Raw genomic sequence first — 27,084 nt, forward strand, 5'->3', positions numbered from 1 at the left:
GTGTAAAGTAGTTGAATACCTAGTCAAAGCTGAGATGGCAGTCAGTTCAGTCTGTCTTCCTAGCTACTCTTGTTGCTTTCATTTGGACTCAGTCTGGTTGGTCCCTGTGTTTTCTGAAGTCTGCCATTGAATTGTGGTATTTCTTCATAAGCTCTACACAGAGAACCTACCATCTGTATGTTCTGCCAGGAATAGTTGTTAATACACTCCTGAATAGCTGTCTTTGTCACGGCAACCCATCCTGTAACACATGCCTATCTTACGATCTTCTCTGGCTTCCTGATCCTTTCCTCCAGAATTGCTTACTCACTAAATTGTTCTTCATCTGTATTTGTGCAGATAATCATCTCCTGCTTCTGTGTAATAATATTATCCATTTGACTTTAATGAATTCCATCTTCCAAAATCAAGATAACTGAAATCTGAACCAGTCCTCAAACATTTTTCACCCTCTGTCCTTTTTTCTGTCCATACAACAGACTGTCACACAGGATGGACATAGATCCAGGATAGAAGATTGTCTACAGAAATTAATTCATGTTATCTACCAAATTTTTTTTTTGATAAATGCTTATATTTCATTGATGAGCCATTAGTACCTATTCTGATTAACACCATGTGAACATTTTTTCATCCTATTTGCACCAGTTCCATCTTAGTTTCCATCTCCATTCTGTCAACAAATACATATTTTCTCCTCTGTATTACTTAATCTTTCTTGCATACTCTTGCTGCCTTCATATCCCAGAATATATTCATATCAAAAAGAATGCTGCCCATTATCATCTTTATATAGTTAAAATTTGTACTGGGAGAAGAGACTAAACAAATGTGCACACATGAAGACACACATTCATTGTATTTAAATGTTTCTTCGATTATGAATAATAATCTTTTTGACAGGAGAGCAGCAGAGGGGCTATTAGGTGCCATCTAGTGTGTTATGTCAACTATATGATATATAATACATGTATTTTTTTAGCACTTTTCTATTGATCTGCAGTTGTCTCATGATGGATTTGCATTGCATTGGTTTTGCATTTGTTGTGGGCAGGGAGGTTAGGTTAGACAAGCTCCCAATGCCCTTTCCAACCTCAGTTATTCTGGTTCTACATGTAATTTTTAAATTTACTTGATATTAATAAAATCATTTTTTATGTGTATCTACATTAGGTAAAATACTTCTATGAATTATAAGGACAGCATTATCAGACTCAGTCTCTGAAAGGAGAAGTAATTCCAGGATAAAGAGAATTGAACATAAATGACAGATCTATCTACTTATTTTTGCTTTCAGGAGAGGATTTTGTAGCTGAAAAGTGGGCCAGGTTCCAAGATATTCTTCAGTATATTTACTTTTAATGTTTGAAATAAATATGTTCTAAGGATGTATTTCAGACATTTTCAAAGATAAGGATACGTGTGTGGATAAATCTGGAAGCTAAGAGCTACCCAGTAGAATATCTCATAATTGGTAAGAGAGTGCTTTATATTAATGATCTTTAAAGAATCTTTTCAGTATGGTTTGTCTGCTATAAATTTGATGCAACATGACTGCAAATGTGCTTTGTATTGCTGTTTATATTAGATAAGGAGCTCTTGTTTAAATGAATGTGTGGCTGCAAAGTATTGCTGTTAACTGTGTCTCACTCAAAAGCTAATATGCCCATGCTAATATTCTCCTTCCCTCATGTATTTCACAAAAGTTTCATTTTATCTGAGTGGATTTTTTTGGGAGTAGCACTATGATATTTAAGGTCCATTTAGCTTAATGGTGCCATTTAAATGGAGTATTTAGCATAATTGTTAAAGGGAAGACCACTGCCACTTGCTAGTGCATTGCATCATATTTGATTCATAGGCCGGAATTTTAATTGGTTCTTTCTGCTAAATCAAGCTGGGAACCAGCTTGAGCTGCAGGAAAAGCAGGGCTAACAGGAGTAAAATCTTTAATTTTCTCACATAGTGAAGACTAATGTTTGCTTGAGACAGTGATAAATGAAGCCTTACCTCATTGCTCCTGCTAAGCTTTATGAGAGCAAGATCATGCCAAAAAAGCTGGTTTCTTTTTTGGCAATTATAAACATTTGTGTCAGCTTATTTTGTACTTTTACCAGCTTACTTGGTCTTGGGTTTTGTTATAGATTCAGAAGTCATTTGTGCTGTTGGGGTCAAGGATTAGAGTTTGGGATTGGGGTAGGAGGTGAGGGAGAGGTAGGATCTAGGAGTCAGGCTTGGGGTTAGTGGTCAGAGTCAGTGTAAAGGCTTAACAAGCATGATCTAACACCCAAAGCCCACTCACAGCCACAAAATCAGCCCTTCCTTGCTGGCCCAGCTCTCCCACACCCTTTGTGTGAGCTTCACATGGCAGCCTCCAGGTCCTCCCTGTTCAAGTGCTGAGGCACGAGGACCCCCAGGGATCCAGCTGAAGCATTCTGTCCTCCTTGACCCCTGCCCATCTCCCACCTCCTGGGCACTGGCACCCGAGAGCTGGGGTCAGGAGAGAGGCTGAATGTCCAGCGTGAAGGAGGGCTGAGGCTTTGGGAATATGCCTAGGTCTAGGGCTGGGGGTTGAGCCTGCCTTCTGGGGAGGCTTTAGAGTTACAGAAGAGCTTTGGGTCAGAGTTTGGAGTTCCTTGAAGAGTTTTTGGTAAGCCGTTGGGATGTAGGTTGGAGGTGGAGTCACAGTGAGAACTAGGATTCGGGTTAGGGACAGCAGATTAGGGCTGCCATCAGAACAAGGATTTGGGGTAGGGATAAAAGAAAGGGTTTCAGGTTTGCTTTTGGCCTTTGTGACAGACCTTGGGGTTAGGGTTTAGTGAAGGGTGCTGGGATAGTGAGTTAGGGTTTAGTGAAGGTTTAGGGGTCAGGTTACATGGACTTTGTGTTAGTGGCCAGAGCTGGGAAAGGGCTTCAGCAGTGTGCTCTTGTGTTTGCTGTACCCACTATGCTGCCATCACTTTCATTGTCAAGACAAATCAGACTAAATAAGTCCTGAAGTCAGCAGCACACCCCAGCAGCAAAGTGGGCCAGCAGCCCTTGGGCTGTCAGGAGTGTTAGCTCCAGGTCAGTGAAGGTGATCATGCCCCTCAGCTCAGCACTGGTGAGACAACACATGGAACACCAAGTCCAGTTCTGGGCTCAACAGTGCAGGAGAGGCACAGACATACTGGAGAAAGTTATGGGTCCTAAGGATAATTATGGGCCTGGAGCATCTCTCCTGTGAGGAGAGGCTCAAGGAGCAGGGACTGTTCAGCCCAAAGAGGAGGGTCAGTGAGATCTTATACAGTGTTTAAATGCCTGATGGGAAGATGTAAAGAGGACAGAGCCAGACTCTTCTTGATGTGATGCTGTCAGGACAAGAGTTCATCAGCACAAATTGAAATACAGGAAATTCCACCTGAGTAAAAGAGAACCCTGAGCTGAACCTACATTGAACAGAGGGGTTAAACTAGGTTATCTCTAGAGAACCCTGTCAACCCCAACTGTTCTATAATCTATAAGGAAATTATTTGCATAAATATTTACTTAATTTTTGCTAGAAGTATCAAGGTCCACAATCAAGCATGACTATGCTAGGGGCCTCATTCATTTATGGTTGCATTTCAGTCTTACACACTTAGTCCTTTGGGGAATACAAACAGAGATGGGCTAATCTTTCTAACATAGGGAGCTTAGTCAATTTAATCAGTGACCCTGCTGTTTTATGGCTGTTCCTGTATTTTATTCAAGGTACAGGCTGTAACCTTTTCTTCTGAGAAGTTCTCTGCAACCTTAAGAGAGATAAAAATGCTCCTAGTCCAGATTTACAGATTTTGCAGCATGAGCTCTGTGTACCAAAAGAATGTGCCATGGTGGTGTTCAGAGTTCACCTGCTGTTTGGTGGATCTAATGTGCAATATGAGAAAACTAAATTGTCTCATTACTTACTCCTCTCAGGAGAAAAGTTACGGGATCTCTTAGATTGTGTGCTACTCAGGGTGCTCTTAAAGTGATATGTTTTATACATTATTTGGATTTCATAACTCAAGATTATTTTAGCAAATCATCAGTGCTAATTTTAATTAGAGGAAAATGCTTCTATTAGCATCAGAATATGCAAAGTCATATATCTGTGTATAAAGTTTTTCAAGGTGAAACTGACAACAAAGATTGCTCTCACAAAGGGAACATCACATTCTGCAGACTTAATGGTTTTCAGAGGAGCAGTCTATCAATAAATATTTTACCTTTGGTAATATTGTCCCCTGAATCTCCTGTGATTAGGAAGTCAGCATTGCATCTGACCTGTTAGCTGTTTCATTTAGCTGAGAGCTTTTCTTTTTCAGCCTTGTTTTTCTGTTGTTGTTATGTCAAATCTTTTCCAGCCTAATCTCCCATCCCTCCCCTGCAATGCAGAGTGTAGTTTATATTCTGCCACATCTCAGGGAAGTAGCAAGACTGCTGGGTACATGTAAAATTTTCACTCTGACTCCTCCCTAGTTTTTCAGAGCACTCTGATCATTTAAAATAAGGCACTGGAGCCTGGGAGACAGCTGGTCTCTGCCAGATTTGTCTTTTCCATAAATCTGAAGGGGGAAGAAGTATTTTGCAATACTTGCCCAGTTCTCCCCCTCTCTTTGGAAGTAACTGAGGTCAGCTAGTGTTGGAGAAATCAGTGAACCTGAAGGATCTCGGAGGTTTTGCGCTTTGCCTTAAGCTGGTCTCCTCTGTCCAGCCTGTCTCTAAGAAGGAGATGAAGCCCAGCAGAACAAGTTTAACATATGGACTCTCTAACTCTTGCCATGTGGCCAACTGCATCTCCATGGATGTAGGAAAAGGAAACTGAGTAGGTACACAGTCCTGAGAATCCTCCTGCCATGTGTTACTGAGCTATAGGGGAGCAGCTGTGACTTGGGTTAAAAAAGCAACAGTTTAATGACACTGAGCAACCTCAAATGAGTGTCTGGAGGCAAGGTTTCTTTGTGGGCCACTAGAGAGAAGGCTTGATCAGCTCCTAGCCTGAAGGTGGTGCCTGGAGCTGTTACTTTGAAAGGATCAGCAGTAGCACAACCCAAAAGCAAGTCTGAACTGTTATGAACTGTTTGACTTCCACCTCCTGAGGAAGCACAAACAGAACTGTGCTCCAGTAGGTCCATACTCTGATGGATCAGTTGGGACTAGGATTTGTTTGACACAATTTCTTTAAACGCAACTGAAAATGAGCTGTATGTCTTAGAAGAGCTGAGAAACTTTTTTATGAGAAATGTAAGAATGATTAGTGTTGTAGTCAAAACAATAATATACTGCTCATTTGTTAAAGAAGGTTATTGGATGCATTTTTGGCCTTCCTATGAGAACACAGAACCTCCTTTGACTCTACACTGTACATATCCTTTCTCACATAATTACTGTATTCACTTACTGTACTTCTATTGCAGTAGCTTTAGGTGATTTAAAATATAGAACTACAATATAGTTTGCTCTTTTCCAGTGGCTGTAAAACACTGTTGGGAACAGGAATTTAACTGAGTCAGAACATTAGTAATATTTGCAAAATTAATTGACCTCTAAAAAATACCTGTAGAACCAACTGCATGTCCACTTTCTACATGAGTAATGTGAGAGGCCCTGTTTCTAATAAATGTATTTATAGCTTCATTACCCCAGCAGACCTTTGGATGGTCTGGTTTAGTTATAGTGATACATTAGTAGTTCAACAGATGAACACTGTTTCCATGAGGTATTTGCTAACAATTGCAAATTGCAGGGGAAAAAAAAAATCAAATACTGTATTATATTCTTACCCATTCATGGATTAATTGTCTTTAAAGTTTTTAAAAATAATTTTTAAACACCCATCACTTTTTCTGATGCTGTTTGTGACTTGTTCTTTTCCCTTATGTCCTTCTCCCAGCCACTGAAATCTGTGAAGTTAGTGTATGATTTCACTGAGCCTTAGAAACTAAACCTGTATTTTGTAACTGAAATATAAATTATTTTATTTTATGGTGCACAGTAAAGCAATGTGAAATGCTCATGAATATCCTCAGATTTGTTATGCCATCATGATTAATTATCCTCACTATTCCATGTAGCTTTTTCATGGTGATGACTTAAGAAATATTTGAACACCGAAGTAATTACAAAATAGATGAACATTGCAGTATGACTTGAAGTGGTTTTGATGTCTGTTGGAAGAGTTGCTCTCAAAAGACACTACCACTTTGACAAGATTTTTATTTATTGAGCTAATTCATTTACATCTATGCTTTTTATTTAACCTTTAATAACAGAGAAGATAATGAGGATCTCTTTTATTTCTCTTAATGTGAAGTAAAAGAATCTGCATGTTTTCACCATGGTGTTGTATGAAAAAGCATGCAAAAACAATCAGTCTTTCAGACCATACCATGGGGACAAATTTCTTCTTGAGTTTCAGGCAATATTCTAGCACAAGTAAAGAAGCAGAAAAGAGTAGCAAATAAATTGCAATTCCTTCATGGACACTTAAAGCAGGATAATGTCTAGTTGCAATTTCCTCTGCCTACCCCTGTCAGAATCTTGCTCTGTTTTGGACACAAAATAGAAACCAAAGTGGAAAAGAAAAGCTACTTTTTTCTGCATCCAATTTCATACCTTTTAACGTTGGTAGACAGGCTCTTAATTTCAATGGGTGTTGGATCAGGCTATAGATCTGGAAGCCTAAACTTACTTTTCCAAAAATAGATAACATTTTTATTTCTGCATTATGCCCTAATTTGAAGTCCCTTGAATCAGACTATTAACAAAATATTATCCTATCTCTGAAAATAATGCAGATAAAACTAAAATTCTGCTCAACTCTCATATAGTACTTTTCCTCTTCAAAGCATTTTAGCATCACTGATTAATCATTGCATTAATTAAATGACTATATTTTTTTAAAAATTCAGCTTTCCAAAAGCTCTCTTCTCTGCAGGGAGCAGGGGAGAGCATAGCAAGGGACTTAAACCAGCTCCAGTAATCAGAAAACTTAGCCTGCAGCAATTAAACTGAGGAATCACTTCCCTTGCAGAATCTTTTTTACCTTGGGCTAGTGGAAAGATGAAAGGAAAGATGACAGTGCAGTCTAAACAAGAAATAGCTCTCTTGGCGTGTAAAGGAGCTGGTTAATTGGATGTATTTGCACTACCTGAATCAATAGGTAGGCTCACAGCTCCTTTCCACGCATTTTCTAGTTTGTATACCTGGCAGGAAATGCAATCAAAATTAATTAGAAAGGAAATTATTTGACTTATTGCACACATGGACTCCATCCATTCTGGGTGTAAAACCCAAACATGCAAGAAAAAATTCCTTGGATCCAACAACAGTTAAGCCTGAGGTTGTCATTTTTGTTCTCAGACAACCCTCCAGAGCTAAGTCTGCAAGGGAGACAGCCAAAGCCACCACTCAAATCCTTTTTTCTGGCCAAGAGACCAGAAGCAGCAGAACAGTAGCAATATCTCTGATTGCCTTAAAAAAATGCTGCTTTCTTCACTGCTGAGGGTGACAAATAGAATCTTACTAGTGGGTATTTTTCTCCTTCTGTGGACCCAGCAGTTGTTTGGCAAACCAGGTCAGCAGATAATTAGATAGGTCATGCTGAACTTGAACTGACTCATTTTTATAGTCCCAGCATGGGTGAGACAGTCAACAAATTAATGCTTGCACTTCTTCCCAAATTCATCTTCATAAAGCAGATTGCAAGTCAGAGAGCACACCCTTGAGTTGGGTTGTGTTTGATGTTTGCTTTACTTCTCCAGCATGACAGAGGGAGGATTGCTGATGCAGGGGTGAACATTCAGAGCAGAAGCCATCCACTGCGCTGGGTGAGAGGTGTTGTTACGAAACAGAAAATCCATTTGGCCACGGTACACATAAATCCATTTCAGGATTAGTCTTCTGGCTGTTTTGCTGCAGACATTTACGCCCCTGAAGGACATCTGGTTTCTCCAGAAATCCACATGGCAGGCGGCATGCATCCCATGAAAACTGCCAAAAGGACAGCAGCAAAGATGGAGGAGGCAGAGATGTTCAGCAGGGTCTCAATGCAGTGCTCGACCTTTGGCATTACCTCTGGGAGAGCCAGCTGAAGGGCTTCTGCATGCAAAGTGCAGACATACATCTAGCCTTTAAAGCACGTGTTAGAATGTGAATCTGCAGGTTATGGTCAGCCAAAGAGCCCTGGGAAATCTTCAATCTGTAGTTTTTACAATAACTGGTGGTATAAAGTGTGAATATCTGTAGTCTCACTGTGTGGGAGACAACCAGAATATGGGGTGCTGTTGAGAAAGGAGTAAAATCAGTATTAAAAGTAACAAGAAATCAAATAGCTGCCTGTGGAATTGAGATATACAAGATAGGCAGCAAGGGTAGTACAAGAGCAATAGTATTTAAACATACTGGTACTTTTGAGTCTAAAATCTGTGCTTGCAAACTAGCTAAAATGTCCTTTAGTTCAGAACATTAAAAAGCGTGAGTCTGTGTTGGGTTGGGGTGGGACTGGGAATGCAGGGGTGTGACAAAAGCAACATCTAGCTGATCATCAAAGTGTAGGTAGTTAAACCAAAATGAGGAGAGATTGGAAAAGCTTAGCAAACAAGGCAGATGCAGAGATTTACAAAATATGGCAAAGGATAATGAAAACTTCACAGTTAAGACCCAAAGGTTCGAGGAGATGCAGCTCAAGAAAAATTATTAGTCATGTAATAGAAGGAAGAGGGTGTAGCCCTGAGAAAATGAGTTGAACACAAGAAAAGTAATCAGCCAGAGGGAGGCAGGAAACATAAGAAATGGAAAAGTTATGTTTCTGGGAGCAGAAAGAGAAGCTTCAGAGAAACTGGTAACTGGGTGAAAATGCTGTTTCAGGAAAGAAAATCTGTGAAGGGTCTGAGAAAGCACATTGCTGAAAAGCACTGATTGCACTGCACCCAGTTGTGATTTCCCGTGGCATGTTCAGGTTCCAAATACCAAAATGCTTCTCTTTTGCTTTGTGCAATGCTAATAGTTTCTATACATGCTGCTCTTTCATCCTTGTTATGGATGTGCCCTTTGTCATTCCTTGTTCTCCTCATACCTTTTGCAAAATATATTACCAACATCTTTAATCTTTTTCAAAAGATAAAAGCTTCTATATTGGTTACCCTTTTAGATACTTGATTCTTTTACAAGCAAATCTCAACTGACATTGCCACGCAGTTATTGGTGTTCTACATGCTTTCATCACTCTGTGGTAGTTCAAGGGTTTCTTCCCTAAAACTGTAAAAGATTACTATTCCTGCTCCCTGTAGGGCTTTATATGCTACACTGCTGATGGCTGAATTTCTTCTTGATAAAAAAGATTTTAAAAAAGAAAACCAGTGACTGACACATCACATATAATGCATCTGGGAAGATACTGTTCCTCTTTGTTGTGGTCCATACCAAATACCAATCGTATGTCTGGAAATCTTGCTGCTTGTCATCAGAGATGGTGAAAACCTGAAAGTGTGTATCACTTATCTGAAGTGAAGAGGGAATCTGAGACCTCCACCTGCTTCTTTGTTCAGTCTCAGCAGCCATCAGCAGAGTGCACCTGGATCCTTGGGGGCATGGGAGGGCATGCGTGTGTAATGGTTTTTATTCTTTCTTTATTCTCAAATAATAATGTATCTCTACAGACACTTAAAATTTAAAATTTAAAAAAAACTGCAAGGAAATTATATCTGGTATTGTTCTCTAGCTCAAAGTACTCATTATCCCAACTTAATTGGCAAGTTATGCCTAATGTGGAGCAGCTAAAAGAGTGGCTTCCAGCCCATAAGGCTTAAGCTGTCTACTGAAACCAGTTTAAGTTAACTCATCACTCTTTCCTTTATAAATGATTGAGCTGAGGTGATAGTTTTTTTTGGATAAGGATAATTGCAGTACTATAGTCAATTCCCATTATGTAGTGCAATACACAATTATTTTGAAGTGCCAGAGGTTACAAATGTTTGTGCATGTCACTTAAAAGAACCTGAATACCTAATCAACATTTTTGGTCAAACATTGAGAATGATATCTAGGTGCCTAGAGATAAGCATTAAACTTTAAAGACCAAAGGGTATCTAATTTTGTTTACATGTGCTTTTCCAGAAGGCTGTGTGTCTTCCATAGGTCTACTAACTGTGCAGGTATCTCAGGTATCCAAGGGAATTTGAAACCACATTGCCCCGGTCTATTTGGACACATAAATTTCCCCGTGTTTACCTGAAAATGGTTTGATCTTTTTTTACACTTCCATCCCAGAGTGATCCAGAATCATCCATTCTCTGACACTTGCAGAAGTGGTGGGGCTTATGCTATTTGGGGCATGCTTTTCAGTCCTACTGCTCCGGGGTTTTTCCACTTTCATCTTCCAGTAACGATTCATGCACGGTGGTCCTGGGAATAAGCAACTGATGTGTTGTGCTGAGCAGCAGCACAGACCATGAGCCAGCACAGGCCAGGCCATGGGGGTTTGACAGTGGACATTACCTTGGAGTATCACAAACCTGCTCTGTCCACAGCTGAAGTCATGTCAAATGAGGGGCCCCAGAGAGAGGGAAGAGACCATTACTGTATGCAAACTTGCAGTCCCTCACATGCAGGGTACCCTGCAGCAGGCACTGCCACACTCTGTCTTACAGATTCGGATGGAGAGCAAAGTCACTGGCTCAGCGGTTGCAGTGGAAAACCTGTCTGGAGACAGTCATGTCATTTAGTAGTGAGCAAGAGGGCATTAAACTCTGTGCTGGCTGATGACCCTTATTTCAGATTGTGCTGCTCTGTCTTCTTTTATAAACCTTCTTTCAAAAGGTTACAAACCTTTATAAACCAACATTGCTTCATAAGGTGGATTTTTTCTTACTCTTCGCTCACCTTTCCTGCTGCTCCCCAAAGTCTGAGGAGTAATCATTTACTCCGTGTGTCAAGTGTCTCTCAGCCTCAGTACTGCAGTCTTTTTTGCTTTCAAAGATGTAGGTTTGTGTCTCCTTCCATCTGCTGCCTTTACTCCTGGCTCAGCAGCTCTGGCATTACCCTGCTTCATCTTTTTGGGCTTCTTCCAACTCTGCCCCCAAAAAAAGCACGTGTTTGGCTCTAAGACCCAGTGTGACAGCATTTCTTATCTCTTAGCCTATTTTGTCTTTAAAATTCAAGGCAGTTTTCTCCCTTGAGTCTTTCACTGGTGATAGAAAATCTCCTTATGCAAACTAACACACCTTTACCCTCCAGAATGTTATAAGGTTGACTGCTGCTCTGATGCTTACACTATAACTTAACTTGTATTGTCCAAGACCAGAGTCTGCTACATATTGCAAAAAGCATAATCTTTCTTTTTTTTTATGGGCTCTTGCACCTCAGTATGTACTAGAAAATTTCCAGTGTTCAGAGTACGCACAGGGCTTCTCTGGAACACCGACAGCTGGACTCTGAGGGAGTTCCAGGTGCTCCACAGGTGCCAGTAGTGGTAATATATTACACTTAGAACAGTGGTATCTGACAGGGAAAGCATAGTGCAGGAATGAATCATCAAATATAGCTGTGTTTTTGCCACTGCTGACATGTGATAAATACACTCTAATTTATTAGACTACCAGTTGAATAATACACTGACTTAAGACCAAAATCGGTTCCATAAAAATTAAGTTGACAGTTTTGGCATATTTCTTAAGTAATGATTGAAAGTAATAATAAAAGCTCTCCCAGTCATATTCTTTCCATAAGTCTGTGAAACACTGAAGTTGAGTAGTATTAAAAACACAGGGGTGGTGAAAGTGCCCAAAACCACGTAAGTCTAAGTGGAGTGCACATGTTATCATGAAGAGAAGAAAATTCAGATATATTCTGACATACAGGCACCAGTAGTTCTGGGATAGGATATCTGTGCCTTTACAACAAAGTATGGTGGCATTTTGCCATTTTTATATTAGCTAGCTACATGATATGAATTAATAGATATCTTTGGAGGGGAGGAATAGTGAACAATTACTTTTATTGAAAAAGATCTATCTCTAGGACAGGAGTCTGTGTTGGAATTAATATCTGTTTGGGGTGTCTTGTTTCTTTAATAGGTCAATTTTCCTAATCTTGTACTCTCAAACTAGGAACCATGTCACAACTATTAAATACATTTTCCAATGTGTCAAAGACATTATTCAGAGATGAGTGAAAATGGAAGTGGTTTCAACAATGTTACAACAGCAGCGAATTTGTCTCAAGGCAATACTAGGAAAGTATTTCCAGAAGTAGAACCTTATCTGTGATGATTTTGCTCTGGTTTAATCTACCACAAGAATAGTTTGCTGTGCTGTTTGGCTCTGAAGGCAGAATCATTCTTAGGACAGTTTTTTGATCCTCTGATGTGAAAATTTTCCTGAATTAAGTAATGGAGGCAGGTATTAAGGTGCTGAGGCTTTTATCATGCAAAGGAAAAGACATTAAATCTTCATTGTTGAAATAATAAACAGATGCTATCCTCTTACAGTCAAAGACAGTGGATGGTGCTAGATGAATCACCTTCTTAATATGAAAATGATGGATGTCTTATCTTAGAAAAATAACTTTTAAATGTATAGTATCAGAAAAATGCTCTTCCAAGCACCCACAAGATAACCCCTTTCCTATTATGTCTATTCTATGTCTTTCTTCCTTCCTTTAAAAGTAAAATTGGACAAATAAATACATTTTCTTTTTTCCTCGTCGAGCTGTTGGCAATGTTTAATCATATTATGTAAATCCTCTTTAAAAGCTTCAAATCAGTTTTGGGTCTTACAGTGTGTAATGTTCAAATACAAAAAATACATTTTAAAAATCAATTTGTTTGTAGATTAAAGTAGTTCTGCACGGACCCTAAAGAAAATTAACAAGGCTATTTAATTTTAATATAATCCTCACACACATCTGCCTCTCTTCCCAGCATCCCCATCAGTTCTCATTTCTTCCATTCAGGGAGGCTTCTTGTATTGCAAGCTGAATTGCTCAGCTCTCCTACTAGTGGTGCTAGATAACAGTAGTGCTAGATATCATTTTGCTGACATTCCAACACTGGTTTCCATTACACATTTCAGTCTGCTTCCAGAAGAGGCTCTTAACACGGACAAACAAAATACGAAGTGCAAAAACTCTGCAGAATGTAGCACACACCAGTGCAGAAGTCAGGGATCGCAGTTGTGTTGGGCTGATGCAGCAATACCTGTGGGAGGACTTCACATTCACACCACTGTGGAGCAAGGTTTCTTCTATAGCTGGTGGTAGAAAACATGACTCTTCTTCATGTCTGTAGTGAAGAAGTAGGAGAATAACTGAGATAAGAGAAATTAACCAATAACTAACAGGGTTTTTTTTCTGTGCATGTTCTACAGAGATTTATTAACTAACTATATGTATAGTTTTAGAAAAACTTCTTGCAATATAAAGAATGTACTTTATATATACTTGACTTTCAAATTCCATGGCTTAATTCTGTATTAAAGCAAATTCCCTGCTTTTTCAGTACATTTTGACATAGCTAACACAGTGTTTGAAGTACTTAAACCACAGAAAATGGGCTAACAGTTACACTCCTTAATAGGTTCTAAGACCAACGTAAACAGTGACTTGGATCAACTCTGTAGCCCAGCCACTCCCTCCTTCTTCCAGCTGGTGTGCCACCTGTGTTTGGTGAACCTCTGGAAGGACATTTTGGTGTCCTTGACCATGATGCCTGCTGGATTGTGGTCAGTTGCTGTACCCACATGGGTGAGCAGCTTTGTTGGAAGCAGCAGTTCTGCCTTTTGCTGCATCCTGGGGACAGGGCAGGGAGAGGAGGGAGGCCTGCATCCCCAACAGGCAGCTCCTGGCAGGGAGGCTGGCATTGGCATTACAGCTTCTGGTAGGGAGGTCTCCAAACTGGGCACCAGCTTGCACAGCTGCCACAGATGAAATACAGCCTCTAGATTTCAGATCTACAAAATGTGAGTCTTCTGCTTGCTATCCAAAGGCTACATTCGCTGCAATTCTTGGGGGAGAAAGAAGGGTAAAGCAATTTAAAAACCCTACCAAACCCACTCAGAATATATTTTACTTTAAATATGCTTCTGCTTAAGAATTGAATGGTAATATTGGGCTAGAATTACTGCAACTGCTCAGAATAAGGAATGCTGTACTATCCCACTGTTACACATTATGTATAAAAAGCCTGTTTTATTGTTTTAAAATATTTAATACTGACTTATTCTTCTCATGCCTTACTGAAGGGTGTGCACAGCTGAAATGTTAGAACTGCTCAGCATTGGCATTTCCAGAATGCTTATAACCTGCTTGATTGTGTCTGTTAAATTTTTCCAACTGAGCTTTCCCTGATAGCTCCAAAGCCTTTATTTGTTGTAAGAACCATCTTGCATGTCTAGGCATGTGTACTGGTGTGAATACTACTGCCTGGAATACTAGACCAGTTCCAGGAAAGAAATCTGCTTGGGGCAGCCATCCTGATTTCCTTACATCCACTGTTCTGGGATGTAATCTTTGGCTGCTAATGAAATTATCATCATGAACTGATTCCACTAGAGGACTGAGGTGCTGAGATGCTCTCTTTCAATTTAAGTGAGGTCTAAAAAGAAAAAGGAATATTGGTCTAGTCTGTTGTTGGTGTGTGCACAGAGTAAAGCAGAAAAGTCTCACTGATCTGATTTATCTACTTGTACTTACTCCCAACAAGTGGCAGACACTGCACTAGAGGAGAAAAAGCTACATCAAATGACAGTTTATTTTTTGAAACACCAGCTTAATTTGATATGTGTTGCAAACTGAAGTACTCACTGTAAGTGATATACAGATATTAATGTGTTCATGTTCCACAGAACTGACAGATGCAGGTGAAAATAGCATTTCAGACTTTCCTGCAGTTTATTTCATAAATGTGTGGGGAAAAGGAATATTTTCAGTTTGCTCAAACAAATCATTTCTGAAAGAGAAAGAAGTTCTAACAACTGTTCTACATCTGATATTAATAATATTGCTTAAAATCATTACAGTGCAAGTAAATTAAATATTAAGTTCAAAGAAATAAAAATATTTGAGGACAGTATTTGTATTTGTATTGCAGCACACTGGAAAGATTCAAATCCTACTGTACACATTTTGTACACAGTCTAATGCTTTTTATAATCAGGAATGTTTTTACATAATATAGACTGAGTATTTTCTAACACTTCGCATTACCACAAAAATCTATTTGATAATCTTTAACCGTTCAGTACAGAGATTTAAGTTTTTATATGTATTATGAATATTCTGTTCAAATGACTGATTGTAGTTCCACCACATCAGGCAAAACTGTGAGAAATAAAAATTATTCAATGTCTGATAGTTAAAAGATGTGATTTTCCTCTTGCCTCTGCTTCAAATATGGATACAAAGAACTGAATTTATGAATTCAGAAATAAGATTTTTAATAAGTATGCATAAACACTAAGTGTAAACATTTTTAAGTTATCAAAAAAATCTGATTAAATTACCATATTATATACAATAATCATACCTGATCATTCACAAAATGTAATGTAGATTAGATTACTAATTATGTTTATATTCCCCAATTTTCCTGTCCTTTTCATCCTGCATGATACATTCATGGTGATTGCTGTATGCAAATTCTTAGCACATCTGCACTGAAGGTGATTCAGAGTTGTTTCACTGACCTCAGTAATAATTTCATCAGGCCTTCACCTTCTCTGATCTTCTCTTTATCACATTGAAGGATTGAGCAGTCACCATAAGAGCAATCTTCTAGAACTGATGTGAGGCTTCTGGTCTATCTGTGCTGCCATATATCTGGTGTATCTGTGCTGCTAATCCTGCCAGATGGATGGATGGATGGATGGATGGATGGATAGATAGATAGATAGATAGATAGATAGATAGATAGATAGATAGATAGATTCTCAGAAGCTGATATTTTGTTATTTTCACAAGCACTGCATGACTTTTAGGTGCAATTTTGAAAAAGAAATCTGTTTATTTAAGCATGAAAAAAATTATAATAATCTTAGAATCACTTAGGTTGAAAAGATCATCAAGCCTAAACATAATATACAGAATTTCTTTTTATTTAAATGTTTGATGTGACCATTTAAAAATTCTTTTCATTTGAGGAGATTTTAAGTTCTGGAGGTTTGTGTTTTATTCAGGAAATCCTTGCAAAATGCCAGATTGGAATAAATGTTAGAAAGACTCCTTTTTTGGCCAGTACCGTGCATACAACTAAGGATGTGTGAAAAAGCTGGCATCCTCTTGAGCAATACAGTCTAAGAAACACCACTAAACCCATTTAATTGTTGCATGTAGATTAGAATTAACCTTGTACAGGGGAGAAGTCTTCAGAGAAGACCTTTTCACAAATAACAACATGACTGGGTTTGCATTCGCTGCTGTGGTTTTAACAATTGATGCACATTCACTTTGTGGTAACCAGCTGTGAGATGTTTGGTGAGGACTTGCCAAGTTCTGTGAGTTGTGGCATTCAGATTATCTTTGTGCAGATGCTGGGCCTTACCGTCACAGTTCCGTTCTCTTACGGTTGTGATGTGGCCATATCCAAAGCCTCTGATGCAGTATGGAAGTATTAACAGGGTCTGTAATGTGTGAAATGCTTGAACGTGCAATCATGTAAATATCACTTGCTCCAAATTAATATTAGTATCCAATTAAATTACCTGCAATGATGTAAATGGTGCTGTTAGTCTTGCGTGTTTTCCCTGTACTGCTCCCTCACCCTTTATTGCTGTATCTTCTGAATTGTCCCTTCGTTTTCTTTCAACAAAGGCAAGTATGCCATGAGGGATCTGGTCCACCGACTGCCAGGCGCTAACAACAGCAACAGCTCAGCGAGCAAGGCCATGTCTGATGACACCGTGACTGCCATTTGCTGCACTCTGCACGAAGTCATCACTAAAAACATGGAGAATGCCAAGGCCTTACGGGACGCAGGCGGCATTGAGAAACTGGTTGGCATATCTAAGAGTAAAGGAGACAAGTATGTTTTGCAAATCACCTTGCACCTTTTTAACTCTGCAGCAGTTATTACTAGTCCTGAATGTGTTTGCCTTCTCTGTGCAATCGCAAGTTGAATCATTTAGTTTCAACAGATATCATGTGGCCTAGTGCAAAGGGTGACAAGAAACAGACAATGCCAATACCAAAAGTCTCCCTCTGCTTTGGTTTATTTTTGATGTGCCATCCTCAGTGCAGGGAGTGCAGTCCATGTGCATTTTAAGGAAAAGTAATTATCTACAGTAACCCCTACCTCTAAGAAATTGCAGAAGATCCCAATAAACATTAGGTATCAGAGTGGTTGGATTGCACCCTGTACAAGGCGTGACATGCAGGTGGAGGGGTCCTTTGAAAGGAAGGACCTCACCACAGTTCTGGTACTGCTTCTCTTGATCTAGGAGTGAAGAATGTAAAGTCACTGTCCCTCTTCACAGCACCCTTTTCCCTGCCACCAGCTTGGTAGTAGATCCATGGATTTTCTGACTGGTTGCTTCTGAGAGAGCCTTTAGGCTGCTTTGTGAGGCAAAAAAATGTCTTGCACACAACTGTGACATTTTCAGAACAGCTACATTTTCATCTTGTCTGTTTGGCTATGTACACACTCTTCATGAGGAGTTCACTCTTTATCCTTCTTTTGCCTAAAACAGATAGCCTGGTTCTCATATTTGTCAAGCTGATGAAGTATAGTGCAATGGGACTATGGCAGTTTGAAAACAAAAAGCCTTCACTGTAGTGTACAAAACCCATCAGTCCACCTACTTGGAGCTGTCATCACACAGCCTACTGCAGCATCAGAGCTCTTAAAGAGCCCCACAAAGCCAGGCCACAACCTGAAGGAAAGATTTATGCACCCTACATTTGGTATGAGAACTTATGCTCGCCTCTGTGATCGGAGCATTGCCAATATAATTTAATTGCATTTCTTTTCCTCTATTGTCACCCTTTTCCTTTCATACCAAATTCATTTTGAAACATTCTTGCATTCAAATTGTAAAGCATAAAAAGTAGTGTGACCAAGTTTGTGATTCCAGCTGTGGGAGCTCCCCATGCTCTGCCAATTTATTTATATTTGCAGTTTGTTATTACTGAATCTACCTGAATTTTTTATTTATATTTTCTAGATCTAATGTACTGACATTGCAAGCAGGTTCATATCCATTTCTCTTAAGTTGAATATGTATTTCCTCAGAATAATGCATCTGTCTACCTGTTCATTATCTGGTAAAGAATACTAATACCTGTTGAGTCTGGTATTTTTGAAGTATCATGGGCAGTTTTAGGAGGATCCAAGGGCATAATTACTTGTCTGAATATATCTCATAACTGTGAAAGACATCTATTTCTAATTAATCTACAGCAGAGTAATTCCCAAATGCCCTTCCAAGTCATGATATGTATCCCTCCTCTCAAGTACTTAGACCTGCAGTCCCATATTATTATTTTTACAGGTTACACAGTTCTAGAACAAGAAAACCTGTCAGCACACAGTGCTGCAAATGCCCATCTTAAGTAAAAGTTCCATTTTTCAGCTTTCAGAAGTATCAGTACTGTGTGCTGTTGGTTTGGTGTCTTACAGGTAATTCATTGTTTGAAAACCGAAATTGCCAGTTGTTGGACTGATAGAAAATTCTGACATGCTCACTTTAATACAGTAAATCACTTCTGTATGAAGTCATTTTGTCCAGTATGAAGCAACTGCTTCTGAATGTGCAGGATACAGAACTGGCTGTGCATCCTGGTATGTGTCAGTGCCAGTAGTCTGGCCCTGATAGCCTTTGGAATATGCCCGGGGCTTGAACAGCCTCTCTGTATGACCACATGAGAGAACTGGTGTTCATAAGGTTATTTATATTGTCCAAGCCCATATCAGCTTCACATAACTCCTGTCTCTCCTCAGTACTCATGGAGTGGTTGGCACAGTTATTTTCCTGGTTACTCCATGCTTATCAGCACCCCACTAGCCAGTACAGCTGGAAGTATAATAAAAACAATTATGCTTGAAAGGGCTTATCAAAACCCTATTTACTCACCAATTACCCACCTACTGCTCTACTCTGGGTGAGAAATGGAATAGTAGTGGGAAAAAAGCACCAAATAAATTACTAGGGAATTGTATTAATGAATTAGTTGTGTCATAACAACACTTTACCAGCTTGCACGTCAGCCTACCAGTGATTCTTCTCAGAAGTCACAGAATGAACCAAAGCCTGGCCTCTGCCCAAACCAGCAGTTGCTGGTCTTCTGGTTTGTCTTTGATGTTTCAAACCATATACCTCCTCTGAGTAAAACATAAATCACCTCAATGACTCCCCCAGACTCCATCAATCCTTACTCTGGACTTTGGCCTTTGCAAGGTTTTCTAACAATCTACTGTTCCATGTGTATTTTTGATCCTGCACAATGTATGCTTCCTTAATGGGCTGGATTAGCTTCCTGGTCCTTTTCTATTTGACCCCTTTTTGTTTTGGGGGGTTTTTTTTAGACTTTTAAATTACCTATTCCAGCAGGATTATATGACATCCGCTGATTGTAACCATAGTTTGGATCTTCTTTCAAAACTTCTCTGAAGAGAAATACCATGTGAAGTTACATGGTTTTCAACACCCCATTGTATTCCTGTCATTAAAGGATAATGGTGTGAGCAAAATCCTAGTCCACATTTGGATTCCTAATGAAATTTATCATAACTTTGTAATCAGTTGTATTTCTGCATCTTGGCTCTGCATTTCAAAACCAGTGCTTATCACTCATTTGGAATTTCTTTTGGCCACTACTGAGAGGAGCTAAATGAGTTGAGCAGACTGTCCTGAGCTAGAGTTCAGCAGCTTGCAAAGAAAGAAATTCTGTTCTGTCTCATTGTCCTTTATGCCAAAAGTTGTAGCATATCTTAGATGTACATAATGCCACTTGGGTCCTCATCAATTTTGCCAATTGTTACCTCCTGTTCCTCTTTCTATGCTCTCAGCAGAAATCCCTATGTGTACTGAGATGCAAAAGTTTTTTCCCCCTCACTGATTGATTAATACTATAGAGATAAGATATCTTGCCCTTGCCTAAAAACACCTTGGTCTCCAAGATGCCAGGCAAAGATCTTACAGTATACTTGAAACACACTTCATTTGTGAGAAATGGAAAAGTTTAAATCTGTAGCAATGCATCTGAAAACTGGAATGTATGGTGTCCTTTATTTAACAGTCTCTTTCTCACTCTTTTTTTTTCTCTCTCTCCCTTTTTAAATGTACGTGTATAACAGACATTCGCCTAAAGTGGTGAAAGCAGCATCTCAGGTCCTCAATAGTATGTGGCAGTACAGAGACCTGAGAAGTCTCTACAAGAAGGTAAGGCTTGGGTTTTTTCTGGATTTATCATCTTTCATACTGTTATCCAAATTTGGGGGCTGAGAGACTTTAGACCAAAATATTTGTTTATGTGACTGGAAATTCACTTGGAGTTTGAAGTTTCAGATACTTGGCGTTCTTTTTTTTCCTTAACTTCTACTTTTAACATTAAAATGCCCTTAGAAAATGTATGTGGTGGTGAAAAGTGGATGTGAATTTTATTTTGAAATAAATTCATACAAAAGGTGCTGGATCTGACAGCCCTGGAGAGTGAAATCCTCTGTTCATTGAACAAACGTATGTAAGGTCTCCTACTAGAACAGTCTTTCTTACTCCTCCTCGTGTTTCTGAGGAGATTAGCAGATTTCCAGCCCTTCAGCTCCCAAATTTCCTCATGAGATTGTAAACAAGAGTATCTGAAGGAGAGGTGCTTAGGGACCAGCTCCATATGGAGCTGGGCAGAAACCTGTAGCTTTGTTTCTAATCAGCCAGCAGACAGTGGCATCATATACTTGGTTTTCAGCCTGTTGAGTCCATAGTACCGTGCCATTTCCACAGGCCTGCTAACATCTTGGAAATGAATTGCAATAGAGTAATATAACCCTGTGAAACAACATTCCTTATAGCTTTTTTTAATATAAGTGTCTACTTAGTAAATGGAAACATTTACAGTAATTCTTGCTGAATATTTCCAAACTGAATTATGTTCCGTGTGAGTATCAGCCTGCAGATTTAGTTCTTCTGTGTCTTCTTGCTTGGAATGCCACATCTTATGTAAGTGATACTTGTATTTGGAATCCCATCAGAGAAAGCTAAGACTTCATGTGGCATCTTCAGTTCAGGCCCTAGTTAAGGCTGAGTCATAAGGATTGTGAAGTAGGGAAGGTTCACAGTGGTGTGGCCTGTGTTGTACGTATTCTGCGCAAGAAAATAGCTTAGTTACATGAAATGTATGCAGCAAATCTCAAGCTGGCAGAAGCTGACCTTCTGTGTGAAATGCTGTTCTTTTGCATGCCTCAGCCCTGCTTGTGTCAAGTCTGAGGAGTGAGGAAGATGATTGTTGAGTCTCTCCCATTGTTCACTTCCAGTATTTTCAGTCATCCTTGGCAGCCCTAGGGATACCATATGTGAAGACGTTCCAAGTCACAAGCTGGTCCTCAACTGTCCCATTAAGAGGTGGGAATGAACATGAGCAGGCTTTTCTTGATCCAAGGCAGTAACACAGTGGAAGTGTGCATAGCCTGACTTCTGTGCTTGTGGGTGGCTGCACTGTAGAGGCTGAGCTGTTCTGCACCATAATCACTTAGAGGTTCTTACAATATCTGGCTCATGTCCAACCTTCTGTCTATATATATGTGCCGTGATGGAAAAGCAGTTTCTGGGGTTGCTCTGTGCAGGAGGTAATAATGTTTGTGCTGTGTGGCTGCTGAGTTTACTGCTACCTAAGGGACACTGTTGGCTGCTGGTGTGACTGCTGGTGATGGACTTACATGCTAAGCATGCTCAGGTGCTAAGTACCTTACATGCTTACAACAGCATTTTTCATGGCCACAAATGCATAATTGTGATATGGAAAATAGGGCAGGCTAGCTTTAGAGGTAGCTTCCCGACACTCATAGCAGACAGATCATCTATAATATCAAGAAGAGAATTGTATTAGTATCTATATTACTTAACTCCTACACAAAATCTTAAAATGAAGATCAGGCTCTGCTACATGTTTGTATATTAATTACATGTTATTATATGTGCTGTTAAGCTTTGTATAAATATGGTTTCTTTTAATAAAAATGTTCAGATAGTTAATTTTAAATACTCCTTTTTGTTGAAATACATACAATAATCTTTATAAAATTATAACATTTATTAAACTTGCATGTAATAGGCTGACTCAGGCTGTCTGAGTTTAACCATTGTTTTGAAGGCAGTGGCAATGGTTTAATGATAGGAAAATTAGAGAAGTTTGCATTAGACTAATAGTCCGCTACTTATGTAATATAAAGATACTGGATTATTGCAATCTTTGTTTTCTCCCATTAAAATATATATGTACTAGTAAAAATGAATGCTGAGTGTAATGTGATCCGCACTTGCAGTATCTTGCACTTGCACAGCCTTTTTTTGAAGTGCAGGTAAATCCCATTGCATAACCATAGCAATTTGCTCCCATATACCAAAGTATCTATACAACTGCTTTCAATGAATTGGCCAACAGTGATACAACTTTGTATTGTAATACAAGGAAATTGCAAGCATCCCATTATAGTTAAGTGAAAGCAGCAACACTTATCTTCTGTTTGAGAAACAATATAACCAAATAGTTTGAATCGTGGTATATTTTAGAGCTACATGTTCACATGTTCAATAAAGTAAGAAGTTGTAAAATGAATAGAAGTATTATTCTTTGTATTAGTGGGCAAAGAAGGCAGTACATGTTTACTGCTGATACAGTAGCAGTCAGTATATTTAGTCCAAGTATGACTGGATCCCCAAAACACGAAAACCTCTTTCATTTTTCTAATTTTGCTCAACATTGCGAGGAACATCCTACAGCCAGCAGAAGATAAACTGCACTGACAGAAATCCAGAGTTGGGGATTGGTGTGGATGCTCTTTAGGTTCACAATATCTTATGCACTGTGTTTGCAAAGATGTGCCACAACCTGTACCCTGCACTTGCAGGTTCTATCCAGTGTCCGGTGATTTCTAGGTCATGGAAGCTGTGTTGTGGCTTTACTGGGACACACAGACTCTTTAGGCTGGGCTGGCATAGAAAAGACATAGAAAGTAAATAGCCTTCAGATCTGTGAGTGAGGCAGTAGTCCTAGAAAGTCCTCTGTAGGCTTGTGCTTTGAGGAAAAAAAAATGAACTTTGCTCCCTGACGTGGTTAAGTTGGCACTATCCTAACACAGTACAGCAAGGAAAAATTACAAAAATGCATAAATATTCTTGGTCCTAAAACTGTAGAGAAAAAAAAAAAAAAAGGAGGCTTAACAGACAAAGAGGAAGCAATTAATTTAGTCTTGAAATGAAGGAGTTGCCAGCCACCCCAAAAGTTGCAGGTCCTTCATCATGCAAGAGCTCATCGGAAGTACTGCTTAATTTACAAGCAATAGCTGGTACAGAAATCTAGTCTGAAAAAGTCCACCAAGAGGAAAACAATGTTCAGGTTTAGTCACATATAGACAGTGATTAGATTATTTAGTGTGATTAATTTCTAGAAAGATGATGACATTTTTCATTGGTATAGGAAATATGGTCTCCCGAAGACAATATCATCATTTTCAAACTTTGTTTTCTGCAAACAAGACATATATTCATAAATGATCATTTATCTTTGTTTTCATGAGTTTGATCCAAATTACTTAAAATCTGATTTTCACACATCCTTTATGGTCCCATGGCCCAAAGCCCCATGGGTGGATCAGTGGCTCAACATGTCGGAAAAACAAGGTACAGAAGGTATCCCACAGCTTGTTCCTATGCTTCAGACTCCTGGTACACCCCTCCTCTTCAAGTGTCTTGGTAACCTGTATTATAGAGTTAGCAGGAGAAATAAGTGCTGCTTACAGCATCCAGAAAGAGAGATCCTGCTCTATTTATGCTTAGCCTCTTAAGAGCTGCTACATGGCCTCTTTAAAGGCACCTATTTTTGACTCAGTATCACTGTCCCTGCTCCAGTCTCTAGGGTGTTCACTGGTTGAATGTTTGGGGACAGCTGAGAAAATACAGGTGTGTCTGTAAGAGAGCAAATTTCCATTAGCTGGTAAACTCTTTTCTATGTCAGTATTCAAGAAAATAACCAACTATTCTTAAATACAGATAGCTTGTTAAATTACATGAGGAAATTTGAGCAAAAGGGTTGTGCTAAATGAGCTTAACATGAAAGAAAATTTATTAGCTAAAAACAAGCTTCAATTAGCATTAAATGTGTGTAGTATTAAAGAGCTGGAGGAACTGTCAGGAAGAATATGTTTTCTGGTAATTGGTTTGCTTTGCCTAACTGCTCAGGCTCCAAAAAAATATGTTTACATTCTATCATTATGTTTACACTTAGTCTGTCTTCCAGTGTGTAAGTAGAGGTCATGATGAATTTGTAGAAAATATTTTTCTTTCCCATTTATTGTGGTAGGTTTCTGTTCTGCACGGAATATTAGAAATGATTGTCCCATTTGCCTGCCATCTGAATAAAAATGGCACCCAATGTTGAAAACCAGGGATGCTGTGCAGGGCTTCAGCTTGGACTGTGCCATTTACAGCAGGCATACTTTTGTGATAGGCATTTAATGGAGTCACTCTGAAGATGGCCTCGTCTGTCATTGGTTAGAAAAAATACATAGAATTGCCTGAAGTCTTCTTAACAGTTAAGGCCATGTGGATATAGAAAAAGACTTGCTTTTCATGTGACTTTCAGAATAAGAAGAAGATGGCTTTTATGAGAAGTCCTTTATGAATAAATGCTCCATGAAACATGACAGCATTAAAATTCAAAATCTTAGTCTCAAGGACTTTTGAATCTAAAGTCTTTTCTTAAATAAAATATATCTACTCACCTTTTAAAAATGTTAATTACAACGTCCAATCATGTAAACTTGGGACACATCATTTGGATTTTCTTCTGGTAAGGTTATTATCATCAGTCAGACATCCCCCAAAAGGAAGCTGGTTCAGGGCAAATTTATCCAGTGAAAAGGTCTGTGCAGAACTTAAACCTTACATTAACGATCTAAATTCTAATTCCTCAAAAATAGTGGCTTGACTTGAAGGAACTATTCATGTGTTCAGATTATTCATGAGCATATGTACTTTGCAGTGCTGATCTTTCAGCAGGGCTTAATTTATTTCTGTACAATTGGCAAAAGCTTTTTCAGATTAATATGTCACCCTCTTAGAAAAAGGATGAATTAATGTAAGATAAACCCCCCTCTGTAATATGAACTAAAGTATCATTATAGAGAAGGCATTGTCTAGAGCCCATTTTTATATTAACTATGAAAATGCAAGTACCTGATTAATAAATGATTGACTGATTGATTGATTTATGGCAGTGGGCGTCCCCAAGCTTCAGTGTGACTGATGACAGAGGATTTTCACCAACCCACGACTCTGGGTCATGGCACGCTCAGCATACTCTCTCCCAGAGCCAAGAAACCAGAATCTATTCCCCAACCCAGGTATTCTGGCTGTCAGCTGACCAGTCTTGAATTGTTGTGTTTCATGCATACTGAGATTTGTACCCAAAGCTGTTCTTCAGGAGACCTTTGAATCAAAAGTAACAAAGCCTGACTGGAGAATATGTTCTTAAGTTGCACAGTGTAATTCACTGAACCCTGTAGGTTCTAGATGGAAAGTGCCTCACTTCACTTAGAAGGGTACCTGCAAGGAAGGTGTGCAGAGCTCTGCTCTCTCTGAGGACAGCACACAGCAATGAGAGGGACAAGTGCATTAAATCCAGTTCCCTGACAATCCTCCTAGCATTTCTCTGATCTCTTTCCTGATTGTCTCAACCTTCCAAAGAGAAAGGAGGCTGATAAGCACTGTGTTGCAACAGCATTTTAAATTTATCAAGCACATTGCTTTGCTTTCTGCCACAACAACATCTCTTAAGAAAAAAAGCTGAACGTTTCAATAAGGGAATCCCAGGTAAATTGGTAAAATGGCACATTTATAGAAAAATCAGTGTGTCTAAGAGTCAATGAGATTCTTAAAATGCTAATTTTAAAATCTTTATTAAGAGTGATAATATATGTTTCCTTCAGACAGAATTATAGATGAGAATTAGCTGGACTGGTCTTTTTTTTTTTTTTTAATATTTCTTTCCATAATAAAATACTACTTTGTGGCATTATGGCAAAACCAAATCGCCTTCTGCATTTGCACAACATCCTAGTAAGTCCATGAATGATTGTGTTTATGTCTGTGCATTATGCATGTATGTATACATATACGTATACATACATTTATTTATTTCTTTTTATATATACACATATATATAGACGTATATAGGCAGTCATACATATATGTCTGTATATTATCTCCGATAAAATATTTAGAGGAAGTTGGAATTTACGTGTTTTTCCTGGCCCCACAGAACATAGTAGCTATGCTATTTCTTTCATCTCTTTGGTTTTTTGTACTAAGTTTGCCTGGAAAAGAGAAGACATCAGAGAAGACCTCATTTAAATATTCCAGACATAAATATCTTTCAAGGTTAGGGTAAATCCTTTTCATCTTTAGCTAACAGGAATATAGTTAAAACACCCAGCATTTCATCATCTGATATATTACAGTACTTTCTTTTGTTAATTAGGAACTAGACAAAGTCCTAATTTGACTTTAAATAAAGGAAATGTGAAAATCTTTTGCCAAAGTAAAATACTCTCAGGCCTTTTTAAATTATCATCTGATTAATTTTAGTAGAAAGAGATTCTATAGCCAATATAGCAAAAGAGTTATAGTCTACAAATGTATACTTTTGGTTTTTTCTTTCTTAAGGAACATGTGATTTGCCTTTAGTTAAGCATTTTAAATGAGGCTTTTTATCAACTGGCAGTATTGCAAATTACTGAATCCTGAAATTGTCACTGGATTCATTACTAGAGAAAATGTTAGCATTACTGATTTGTGTGTGTGCATTCTTAATTCTACATTTTATGTTGAATATTACTTTCCAATGTTCATGTCAGATAGGATTGCCTATCCCAATGCACGC

General features: G+C 38.8%; 1 protein-coding gene across 4 annotated transcripts in view; it reads left to right on the top strand.

The window, feature by feature from the left end:
• The window catches only part of CTNND2 (catenin delta 2), a 639,809-nt gene that overhangs the window by 586,311 nt on the left and 26,414 nt on the right, over positions 1–27,084 (top strand). For 2 of the 4 annotated variants that reach the window (XM_059470378.1, XM_059470397.1), the window contains exons 17-19: positions 16,807–17,017; positions 20,288–20,372; positions 25,421–25,546. In XM_059470378.1, the coding sequence (XP_059326361.1) occupies positions 16,807–17,017; positions 20,288–20,372; positions 25,421–25,546 (422 nt within the window). Of the gene's footprint in view, positions 1–16,806; positions 17,018–20,287; positions 20,373–21,392; positions 21,549–25,420; positions 25,547–27,084 lie in introns of those variants that run through there. The other 2 variants (XM_059470405.1, XM_059470386.1) reach the window with 2 other exon arrangements.

The sequence above is a fragment of the Ammospiza nelsoni genome, chromosome 1 (genome assembly GCF_027579445.1).
Source record: "Ammospiza nelsoni isolate bAmmNel1 chromosome 1, bAmmNel1.pri, whole genome shotgun sequence".
NCBI classification, from domain to species: domain Eukaryota; kingdom Metazoa; phylum Chordata; class Aves; order Passeriformes; family Passerellidae; genus Ammospiza; species Ammospiza nelsoni.